The sequence below is a fragment of the Monomorium pharaonis genome, chromosome 1 (genome assembly GCF_013373865.1).
Source record: "Monomorium pharaonis isolate MP-MQ-018 chromosome 1, ASM1337386v2, whole genome shotgun sequence".
NCBI lineage: Eukaryota > Metazoa > Arthropoda > Insecta > Hymenoptera > Formicidae > Monomorium > Monomorium pharaonis.
In genome coordinates, this window is record NC_050467.1 from 29,995,927 (window position 1) to 30,008,697 (window position 12,771).

At 29.8% G+C, this 12,771-nt stretch overlaps 1 protein-coding gene across 2 annotated transcripts; it reads right to left on the reverse strand.

The window, feature by feature from the left end:
• Positions 1–1,541: 1,541 nt before the first annotated feature.
• Positions 1,542–12,414, reverse strand: LOC118645536 (fatty acid synthase-like). Of its 2 annotated transcripts, XM_036286812.1 has the most exons (17): positions 12,199–12,414; positions 11,507–11,925; positions 9,251–9,544; positions 8,998–9,181; positions 8,745–8,905; positions 8,092–8,409; positions 7,458–7,954; positions 6,917–7,218; positions 6,447–6,842; positions 5,331–6,355; positions 4,894–5,138; positions 4,125–4,818; positions 3,182–4,013; positions 2,574–3,055; positions 2,199–2,453; positions 1,774–2,028; positions 1,542–1,680 (listed from the first exon to the last, which is right to left on the reverse strand). In XM_036286812.1, the coding sequence occupies exons 1-17, from the start codon at positions 12,380–12,382 to the stop codon at positions 1,570–1,572; spliced, it is 6,654 nt and encodes a 2,217-aa protein (XP_036142705.1). In that variant the 5' UTR covers positions 12,383–12,414; the 3' UTR covers positions 1,542–1,569. The 2 variants fall into 2 exon arrangements, with proteins under 2 accessions (XP_036142705.1, XP_036142706.1); XM_036286813.1 differs by lacking the exons at positions 11,507–11,925; positions 12,199–12,414 and having other exon boundaries at positions 8,977–9,181; positions 9,251–9,568.
• Between the last annotated feature and the right edge of the window lie 357 nt (positions 12,415–12,771).

Consider the following 12,771-nt stretch of genomic DNA (forward strand, 5'->3'; position numbering starts at 1 on the left):
AGCAGAAATTGACAGATAGTAAAACAATATCCGAGTCACATTAATTGCATTCTTGTATATATATTTATCAATATCAATAACATAGAGCCTTGGAAATTCAGAAAAAATATGAGCCGGGCACGCCAAGTTTTTGCTTCACTATAATCCCGTTGGTTGATTTTAATCATTTAATCATCAAGCCCGTTTAAGCAATTTTTAAATAGATGTTTATTAAACTTCTTTAAGTCTTTTAAAATATACTTGGCTAACTATATTGATCTTAAATTTATTTTGGAAAGCACGCATTTATGTACTTGGCGTATCTTTTTTACCTTTTTAAGGTTTTTTTAAGGGTATTTTATTTTTTTATAAATTTTCTTTGTTTTAATTTTTTGGAATTTTTGTATATTTTAACTTTTTTTTACTTATTTTTACATTCCAGTTAATAAAAAACAAATCAAATTGTTATGTTATATTTTTCAAGTTAATTTATTTTTATATACATTACCTAAATTTCTAAAATAAATTATGTTTTTGCTTAATTTTTAAAAATGTTTCCTAAGCCTTACAAAATTTTCAACAATTTTGTTGTATTCAAAAAATCAAAATCTACATACATAACATTTTATTTATTTTATTTCCATCTTATCTACTGTAGAAACCAAAATAAGCCCAAAAATTTTAATTTATATTTTGATCGTAATAAAATTAAAAACGTTTTTTTAGTTTTACAAATTTAAAATTAATTAATTTCTTTTATTAGCATTCTAAATAAAAAAATATTTTACAAACAAATTTTTTATTTAATCTCTATTTTTAAACCTTCGCAAATACATTCATTTTTCAAATCTTTGCATTATATACATTGGGTGATTGCCATCCATGGCAAATTTCAAACAACTGTATTTTTTCTAATATTTATGCTAAAATTCTGAAAAAATGGATTAACTTTAAAGTTTATAGAAAGTATTTACAAACCTTTGGTATTAAAATTTAAGTAATTTCATACTTAAAAAATTATTAGACTTCGCGATTTAAAAAAATGAGTTTTTGCAGTTTTTACAGTTTTTGAGCTTTTTTCATTTATTGCGGTATTTGAAAGGTACAAAGCGCTGAATTTTTAGTTATGGGTGGTAACAAAGAGTATGTATGCAAAGGGTTAATATTAAAGAATAAAGGAAAGAGTAGTGAATCGTTACTTTTTAGATAACGGTAACGGTAACGGTAACAAATTATTTTTAGAAAGTAACTTTCCTATATATATATAATGTATTATTTCCCAGGTTATATAATGTATTATTAAAATGCGCGCACAACAATACACACTATTTATTGACATTTTTATTAATTTTATTAATTTTAAGGAAAAAATAAAAAGGGTATAAAAAATAACCTTATATTGTAGTATACATATATAGTATTTATTATACGTTACAAATAATTATGATTTTTTTTAATTTAGCCCATTTACACCTTTTCTTTTAATTCAAGTTTAGTATACTAAAAAATTGTGTGTGTATATAATGTTTTTAATTTTTAACGATTAATCGCTGATTTTTATCTTTTAATAATGTTGCATAAATTATAACCTCAAATGATAAAAGGTGGTTCCCCGTTTATTGCAGCTGATACTTTTTTATTTCTCAATATTGTCACATGATTACCGTCGACGTAATGTACTTGAATCATATTTTGAGTAACCTTAAATAATTATATTTTTTATTAATTCTAAAAATTTTGATGGCTTATTGCAACAAGAAATAAATTATTATATGTGCAACTTTTTAAAAATACCTTATGCAAACCATAATCTTCATCTGTTATTGATATATGCAACGGCTGTGTAGGTTTTAGCAAGATTATAGGAGATTTAATTGGTGGCAAAGTAGAAGGATCGTAGTGCCGAATAGCGGATGAATATTTGTAAACTGTAGTACACAGCGTTTTTAAATTTGCTGGAGACAGTGATCTATTCATAACTAAAAACGATCTTGCGAAAATATCGTATCGCTCTTCCCAGGTATTACATTTCTCCAATTCCATTACAATCTATATTACACATTTTTTTAAATATAAAAATTTACATTTACAAAATAAAAATCCATAAATTACAAAATTATAAAATAGAAAATATTGATAATAATTTCCACAAAAAATACAAAAATATATCACAAATGTACAATAAATTTTAACTTGTAAAATTGAAATCACGATTATACCTTTTTATTAATTTCTTGTGAGTAAATTTTCATAATATTGATTAAAACAGCAATCTGAAGATGCGTTTCGTTAAAATTTGATGTAAAATGTTTATACATCATTTTTATTTGTTCGGGAGCGCCGTCGATAAGAACCAAACGTCCTTTAAAATTCAAGGCTTCCAATCTTCTTGTTAACTCTATTGCAATAATAGACCCGAAGGAGTATCCTACCATTACAAAGTTCTTTCCGTCTTTTAATTTTGGTAATACATGCTATGAAAATATTAATGTAAATATCAAAATATTTTCTGAATTTTATGCCTTACAAAATAAAATAATAAGGATTCTATATAAATATAATATAAAATTACTATATATAGTGCGATTGCGTACATTAATTATACGATTAGTTGTCTCCAATATGACGTCCGTAGCATCAATGTTATTATTTATTGTGTTATACTGTAAAGACGTTGCTAAAAATTTAATATCTGCTGATAAATATTTGAATACCGTTCCACACCCGTCCATTCCCGGTATAAGAAAAACTTCAGTCGTACTATTTCGACTTTTAGTCGAGAGATCGAAACATAACTTTGAAACAAAATCTTCGTCTTCCACAATACCAATTGGCAATTTCATGATATAGGCCTCTCCAGCATTAAGATTATTCTCATATTGTATATTATTATTACTGACGTTTATATTGGACATTTCGTTAAGTTTCGCAAAGGTGAGATTAGATAGCTCTTGTGTAGTAAGAAAAATGTCAAATTCTCGTTCCAAAGTTTGTTTGATTTCAACAGCCATCATGGAGTCCATTCCAAGTTCAGCGAGAGATATACTTCGACTTACAACTTTTATGTCTTTTATATCTGTAATATAAATAGAATGTTATTTTGACTTGAACTTTAATGTACTACCAGTAACTAGTTACGTAAAATAATACTAAATAAAAGATATAGTAAATATATAAAAACAAAAAGTAAACATAAACTTACTTAAAATATCGGCGATAATTTCTGTCGGAGTTCCATGTCCAATAGATCCCGTTTTCTTTTCAGCCACCACCATACTACTAACAACAGGCTGGCTTTGAAGTAAAAACTTATCAAGTTCATCAAGGCAACATGATATTTTTTGTTGTAAGGTACCACCGATAATCAATTCCTTCTCATTCTCCTGCATGTCAGCGACGAGACCCACGTCACCTACAGCTCCCCATTGAATTGCCAATCCGGGTAATCCTTCTTCTGCTCTCTTTTCACACACTCTTTCCATAACAGAGTTAGCCATGCCATAATTCGTCTGTCCAGCATTGCCTCTACCACAAGAAACGGAAGAGAACACTACGAAATGTCTCAGTTTAGAGCAAAACTTTCTGGAAACTTTATCCAAAGTTTGCGTCGCTCGAGCTTTTGACTGAAAAGACTCTGCAAATGTCTCTGTGCTTTGATTCTTTAAAACATTATCCTTCAACACCACACCGAGGTTGAATATCGCGTCCACTGATGCTTCGTTTTCCGCAGTTCGCAAGAGATATTCACAATCTTCAGGATCAGCAACATCGATATTCTTAATAATTAGTACATTTACACCATAAGATTCCCATAATCGAATCTTCATGCGTTGGTAACCGTTTTTTATTCCAGTTCGTGAAACCAACACTATGTTTCTGGCACCACGAAATATTAGCCAATCTGTTAACTCCAAACCAAATCCACCCAAACCACCCAATATAATATAACTTTTATTCCTGAGACAATAATAACGACGATATGCCATAATAGGCTCATTTAAAGGTTTATTTCTGTCCCGAATATTTATTATAATCTATAAACATATACATATATTAAAAATGAGCGTAAATTACGTATGAAATATTTCTGTACAACACTATAACGGAAAAATAAATGTATATTTTACAGATAATTACAAATGTACCTTTCCCATGTGTTTTCCACTTGCCATGTATCTAAAAGCTTCTTCAATATCTGTTTTCGGAAAAACTTTTACTTGAATAGGTTTAATAGTACTATTCTTAAGACCATCAGTTATCATTTTGCGTAATATTGATTTATACTTGTGATCACCAATAAATAGATTATCTAATAAAATTCCATGAAAGCTAATACCCTTCTGAAACGCAGAAATATAAAGAGGATTGTTAGAAATAAAATCAAACTTTCCGATCTCCAAAAAACGGCCGTTTTGTGCCAAACAACGAACGGAGGCAGTTAGCTTTTCTTCCGCCAGTGAATTTAACACGATGTCAACGCCGCGACCGTTTGTCTGCCGCATGATCATTTGTTCAAAACTGGTATCTCGAGAATTTCCAATATGTTCATCCAAAATTGTAGAAAACATTTTTTTAATAAAATTTCGTTTGTCGCTCGTGCCTACAGTAGTAAACACTTCGCATCCTTCTTTGAGAGCAAGATGAATAGCTGCCTGTCCAATGCCACCAGTACCAGAGTGTATAAGTATTTTATCGCCTTTTCTCATTTTTCCATAAATGTATAAGGCAAAGTAAACTGTACTGTAAACGCATGGGACCGTCGCAGCCTCTTCAAATGTCCATGCGTCCGGTATTTTCCAACAGAAGTCTTTATTCTTTACAACAACGTTTGCTATACAACTAAAAAAATTATATCAAGCTGGTTTTAATTTTTTCATATTAAAAAATGTAACTAGTTTTTAAAACATTATTTACTCAGTATCATGAACTCCCATTACTCGTTGTCCGGTAGCATCGAATCCAACGTATTCCATTCCAAGAGGAATATATTCAAATAACCGTCCCCGTGAAATAGCCGTATTAAGTATTAATTTACCAGTTGCAAACATGACATCTCTAAAATTCAGGGATGAGTAAACCACATATACCAAATCTTCAAGAGGAGATTCAATAGATCTATTATTTCCCATCCAATAAAATGTACTCAAATCATTACGAATCTACAAAAGTCAATTATAATACAATATATAATGTAATATATAAAACAATAATTTCAATAAAAGAATTGTAAATAAAAATTATAAGCAAAAATTAAAATGCGTAAAAGTACATATTATTATTATTATTCATAACAATAAATCATCGATATACTTTGAAAATATGTATTTTTTTTATTGCGTCACCACACATACCGTTTGGCTAACGTGAGCGGTAGAAACAGGTTCGGGTTTCTGTCGTGGTAATGTTAAATGTCTGTACGATCCCCAGATACTATCAGATCGTAATACATTAATTGTCATATCTTTTTTCAATTGTTGTAAATAAAAGGGGTCTTGAAGAGAAAATTTAGGAGCCTCCTTGTCTTGAATAAGCACACCCCTAACAAGTTCTCCTCCTGGTTCTTTTCTCAAGCAGTTGATAAAACCCAACAGACCACATTCAGAGTCTCCCTCTCCAACAACTATGATTCTACTATCCTCCTCAAGTTTGCTTTTGTCGCTTATAAGCGGCTTTAAATCATCTAACCAGTTAAAATTATTATTATTTATATGAACAACAATGCGTTTTTTTACATAAACTTTCTTCTTCATAAGAACAATCATTTCTTTATCGGTGCACTTTTCAAGAATAACGTTTAATTCGTACTGTTGCTGATACTTGCTATAATCACATATGTCGCATTTTTCGCGCGTCAACAAATAGCCACCTTCTTTTAGAAACGGCAAAACTTGTTCTAAAGAAGTTGGCTGTTTAGACAGAAGATTGAATCCGGCAACTATTAAGACTTTATCGTTTACAATTGGTTTGTTTATATCAGTGATTAAAATATTTTGTGATAGGGCTTCTGAACTGAAACGATTCGGTGATGTTAATAGAGTGACATTCGTTTGTATCAATGGTATATCCTCAAAAGCTTCAATTAACAATGAAGATGAAAGGTATTCTAATGTAACATTGTCGTCGTCTTTTACCAGCTCAATGGCTTTTACTTTAGTGATTTGATGATCTTCTAGCACGAGTTGTGCTAATATCCGAATCGCTTCTTTTAAAGAAATTTTAGCGCGATCTTGGTGAGCTATAAATGTGTACTGCTCAATAACAGCAACTTGATTTAAATTTCGGCGAGAAATCTGAGTAGCTTTAAGACCTTGTACTTCTATTCCACCAGCTCTTATTGTGTCTATCTCTCTGTATATTTGTACTGGTAATATAGTATCTAAAATGTACCTTTATATAATACCACATAAATTTTGTGCAACTTATTGTCTGTTACAATTAATACCTACATTTATGCATGTCTGACGTACCTTTTACGTAATCTGAATTATTTTGTAGCATCGAAATATGAAGTTCAGGATTAATCACCAGTTTTTGAATACCGGTAGGAACATACAAATCTCTAGTATCGTATCCGATAAGACGCATTTGTAACATGGCATCGATAAATGTTACCCAGTTTTTCCATACGATATGTCCTTTATTGCCTGAAACGGATGCACTTTTTATTCCACGAAACCAACCACTATACTGATAACCGCGGAGTTTTAACTCCTTGTAGATATCTCGGTCCGTCATTTGTTCTTCTTCATCGTTATTCTTTGATAATAAACCTGTCGAAATCATTTCTTGTTGTGGATTTGATGTATCGTATGCTGTGCCTGTTACCACAACGCTATCACCTTCCGTTATTTCAAACTTCCCATCTAAGAAAATTTTTATGTTTGATATATTTTTATTTTCCACGGTTACACTTTAAAATTACTTATTCCACAAATACCTTTCTGTATTGCAATCCTCAATGTCACAGTATTATTTTTTATCAAATGTGTAGCACGAATAAATTTTACATCTCGAAATATTATTGGTACTGTTGAGTACATTAATCCTTTCATTATGCCAATAGTTTGCCAAACAAGTACAAGATAACCTGTTGCGGGCAGCAAATTTCTCCCATTGATCACGTGTCCGACCAAATAATCGTAATCTACATCTTTAAGGGCAATTTCGATGTATCTTTCTCTTTCCACGTACTCGTGTGTTTTACAGTCCGGTATAAACCAATTTTCAGAATGATTCCATCTAAAATTACATAAAAAGTTTTGCTCATACACTATAAAAGTATGTGTGTGTGTGTGTGTGTGTGTGTGTGTGTGTGTGTGTGTGTGTGTGTGTGTGTGTGTGTGTGTGTGTGTGTGTGTGTGTGTGTGTGTGTGTGTGTGTGTGTGTGTGTGTGTGTGTGTGTGTGTGTGTGTGTGTGTGTGTGTGTGTGTGTGTGTGTGTGTGTGTGTGTGTGTGTGTGTGTGTGTGTAATATATTACTTGATCGATGGAGAGATCATAGGAGTTCCTCGGCTAACTGGAAATTCCACTGGTGGGTACAAATTGGCGATCTGCGGCTGTAAACCATAATTGTAGAGCCGTCCAATTCCTTTTAAAAGTACTTCAATATTTTGTTCAGTGCGTTTATTCAATACAATGTTTGCTTTTGTACCCAAGGATTCTTTCAAAACTTTTTGCAAAATGTTGTCTGGTGCGATTTCGATAGTTATAGCATTACTTGGAATTAGTTGCGTGGTTTGTTCAAAAAGAACAGGGTTTAATATACTATGCGTATGATAGTCCGCTGATGATAAGCTTGCCGCTGAAGTAAACCATTCCGTACAAGGTATTGAAGAACTTATCCATTTTAAACTCCGTTTCTTTGGCCGTGGTATTACATTGTTTAAATTTAACAGAAGTTGAGTTTTAATAGATGCGAGATACGAACAATGATACGGTACGTTGCAGTAGATCTCTTTCACATGAATATTATTAAGCTGATATAAAAATATAAAATTTAACACGTGTAAAGGTAAAGTAAATTGTAGTTTCAATTTAAAAAATTAATATTATTAAAATTATCAAGTTAAATTTTCCAATTCGCTAACTCAATACAAAAGCTATTTTGTCTTACCTGTAATTCTTTCATGAATTTTTGTACAGATTCTGTAGGTCCACATACAACAATGCTGTTTTTGCTATTGCAACATATTATTTTAATATCCGTTGGACATATATTTCTTAGATTTCCATAATCAGAATTGACAACTGCCATAGAACTACGAATTATTTTTTCTTCAACACATGCCAAACCAATGAAGTATGCTGACAAAATAGTTTGTTCAATAGTGAGACATTTATCCGCGTAGGCACAACCGAGTTCACCAGCGGAATGACTAATCATGTAATCCGGAATAATTTCTAAGGATGTCAAAAGGTCTACTAACCCAATCTACAAATATGTACATATTATTTTACAATCAGACATCATATTTATAAATATTAATTAATCATAAATCAGTAAAATGTAATTTAAAATACATATTTATTAATCACATATGTATATATACATATGTTATATTGTAAATACATTTATAAATAAATATAAATGTATATATGTACTTTATAAGTATATATGTATACCTCTGAAAATAAAATATAATTTAACACATTTTAAATAATAAGATGATATATAGTTCAAGTAAATTAAAACATTACAGAAAATTTATATTTTTGTTTTAACAATAATTATAATATAATTAATATTATTTATTCATAATATTTTACCTGAATAGCGACAATACCAAGAAAGGCATATAAAGCGTTTTCACACAATATTTCATCTGTCTTTGTCAAAATATTCGTGATATTTATACCATATGGTTGTAAAATATTATCGCACATTCTTATTGTATTTGCAAAAACTTGAAATTTTAACAAGTTTTGTCCTAATTTTAATTAAAAATTGTATTTATTATTCTATTAGTTATATACATATAACGTATAAAGTATTAAGTACCCATTCCTGGCCATTGTGTACCTAAGGCAGAAAATATAAACCAAACAGGTCTTTTCATGTTTTTAAAATTTTGAATTTCCTGTATTGATTCTTGTTGCTGATTATTAAGTATAATAAATCCTCTCCATGGATGACCTTCTATATTGTCTGCATGGATGTCTTGTAATAAACGAATGTATTCTTCATCTATTGGATAATTAACGACCTAAAGTAAAATATTTTTTGAAACAAAAATTAATGCAAAGGGTAAAATTTAATTATTTGAAATACTAACGTCGTTTAAAAACAACTTCACAGATTTTTTAGAACGTCCAGATAATATCACAAGCCTTGGCAAGTCATCATTCGGTAAACCATTGTTAATTTTCTGTTTGTAATTCCACTTTAATAATGCATGAACATTAGCTCCTCCAAAACCAAAAGAACTGATACCTATGTAACCGTTTTTAAGTGGCAGCGGTTTTTTGACGACACGAACAGTTCCATTCACTAAGGCATCTATATCATTCCGTGGTGTTGTATAATTAATATTTGGCGGAACAAATCCGCTTTCGAATGCTATTATTACCTTTAAAATTAATAACAGTTTTAAATTAAAAATTTAAATTAACTTATTAAAGTTAAGTAGAGGTGAAAAAAGAGAAATAAAAGCATGTTTCATTTTATTTAATTAACTCAGTAAACATTTATATAATACAATTCTTTTTGGGGTACAAGTTTGTTACCTATAGAATTCTACCAATCATGTTATAAGCAGAAGCAGAAGATTTTTGGATATACATAACGAACATAATTAACAATTTACTAAAGAGGAAAGAAAGATTAAGGTTATGGAACCTGTAGAAAGAGAGAGAGAGAGAGAGAGAGAGAAGGGGGAAGGGAGATATAAAACATTGTTGTTTTACAAATGTAACATCCCACATAACATCGGACATTCTATGTATATGCATTTTTTCTCCATAATGTGAAAAAAATATCTTGTATGTTAAATGTATATACATCTCATATACATGAATTGAATATACATTATGGTATGTAATGTGTATATCCATTAATGTATTTGGTATGTATATACAGCGTATAATGTTAAATGTATATACATATTATATACATGATTCGAATATACATTATGGTATATAATATGTATATCCATTAATGTATTTGAAATGTATATACAGCGTACAATGTTAAATGTATATACATATTACATACATGATTTGAATATGCATTAATGGATATACATATTATATACTATAATGTATATTCGAATCATGTATATGAGATGTATATACATTTAATATTGTACGCTGTATATACATTCCAAATACATTAATGGATATACATATTATATATCATAATCTATATTTGAATCATGTATTGAGATGTATATACATGTAACATTGTACGCTGTATATACATTTCAAATACATTAATGAATATACATATTATATACCATAATGTATATTTGAATCATGTATATGAGATGTATATACATTTAACATTGTACGCTGTATATACAAATGGTATATAATGTGTATATCCATTAATGTACTTAGTATGTATATACAGCGCACAATGTTAAATGTATGTACATTTTATATGCAAGATGTTTTTCCTCTATAACGTGAACTTGCACGCCCACGCGCAGGGAGTAATTTTCGCAATCACCGCTAGGTGATGCAACTTAGTCCTTTCTCCGGAGTCAAGTGATGCTCTCTTGCATATATAAGGAGGTCACTTGCAACTCCAAAATCAGATCTCATATCTCATTTTTATTAATTACCGTGCCTTAAATACGGTACCGCACGCAACAATCTCCCACAAATTTGTATCATGTATATTCTATGTACATATTATGTATGTGCAATAAATGATAAATGGACGTACATGATGTATATACATGCAGTATACGAATCATGTACATGTGTATATACTTCCGATGTGCAATGGATATTTTTCTTGTAACGTTTGCATATACATTTCATATCCAGTGGATGTACGGTGTATTAAAAAACCATATACATAGTATATACAATAAAAAATAAACTGTTTTGTGGGAAATACGTTAATGAATCTCATTCCGATAATATTTATATATTCTATGTCATATCCTCTATATGTACATTGTAGTAGAAAAGTGTGTACATTGATGTATATATAATGTATGTACATGACATATACCCAAATGTTTTATAGGTATATACACAGAATATGTAAATAATATACATTTCATATACATGTGTACATACAGAAGATCTTCAATGTACATCATAACGGTAACATTTGCACATTCTATGTATATCCCATCTATATACAGTGCATCACGGAAGTATATACATAGTATATGTAATATACATGGATGTATATACATTGTATATACTACGTATATTCTAATGTTTTGTGGGATATATATAACATATAAATAATAATATAAAAATAATATATATAAATATATAAAAATAAATATAAATGCATAAAATAAATATTATTTAAAAAATAGTACATAAAGATGTGAACCATTTTGTTTTACCTTAGCAATCTGAGTGATGCCACTTGCTGACTCAGTATGACCAAGATTAGATTTTACGGAACCAATCATTAATGGAGTTGTTCTATTTTTACATAAAACGTTCTGAATTGCATTGACTTCCTGAGGATCGCCGACTTTGGTTCCGGTACCATGTGCTTCAATATAATCCAAGCAAAATGTCGGTATTCCGCACTCATTGTAAAATTCCGTTAGTAGATTAGTTTGTCCTAATTGCGATGGGTACGTAATTCCTTCCGGTTTGTATCCATCACTGTTTAATTTAATATGTGGACATACAGCATAAATCCTTTTTGCATTTTTGGCTTTTTGTAAATATATCACTGCCACCGTTTCAGCACGCACAAAACCGTTAGCAGCGGAATCAAAAGGTTTGCAGTAACCATTAGGTGACAAAACACCTGTAAAATGAGAAATATATTAAAAAGGCGTGTTTCACTTTATATTGAATAAATTTATTTGTCAAAAGTATTATATATTACTACTTGTTTTGTCTATTAAAAATTTTATCCAACTTTGTTAAAAATCTTATTATATTTTTTATATACTTATTAAAGTTATTTAATTTATAAAATTATATTTTTTTAATAAATGGAGAAGTACTTCTTTTAATTTTTATGCGTAAAGTAATCTTTATACACAATTCATAATAGTAACATATTTTTTAAAAATACCAAGATTTGTGAATAGTAAATTAATAATTGGACTAAAACATAAATTTGCAGTCCCAATTATCGCGTCTTCGCATACTCCTGACATTATATAATTGTAACCAAGTGCCACGGCAGAAAGGCTAGAACTACATGCTGTATCGGTTGTATGCGATGGTCCCTTTAAATCCAAGTAGTATGAAATCATGTTCGCTGTAGCACTTTTGCTACATCCAATAACATTTAAACCACCTAACTAATTATAAAATAATGCATTTCAAAATACTAACACGCACATAATAATAAGTTTAATTATTTTTTTTTTAGTATATTTATGTTATTAATTATAAATTTCTTTTTTACCTGTTTTTTTTTATACAAAAAATCTTTTTGCGATTCAACAAAATATGTTCCTATAATTACAGCAGTATTTTTTCCTCGTAATTGCTTCGGATTGAATCCCGCATCGATAATTGCTTCGTAAGAATGTTCCATTAATAGTCTCGCTTCAGGCGAAAGTGTGTGAGTTTGATCCAAAGATAATTCGAAAAAATTCATATCAAATTTTTTTATATTGGTAACTGTTCCCATACGACT

What these genes read in the sequence shown, in the direction of transcription:
- LOC118645536 (XM_036286812.1), bottom strand. Translation starts at nt 12,382, where the DNA reads ATGATTTCATACTACTTGGATTTAAAGGGACCATCGCATACAACCGAT. An exon ending in GCATCACTCAGATTGCTAAG is followed by an intron (nt 9,545 to 11,506) that starts GTAAAACAAAAT and finishes TTAATTTTAAAG; the next exon opens with GTAATAATAGCATTCGAAAG. An exon ending in CACAAGAAATTAATAAAAAG is followed by an intron (nt 2,029 to 2,198) that starts GTATAATCGTGA and finishes TGTGTAATATAG; the next exon opens with ATTGTAATGGAATTGGAGAA.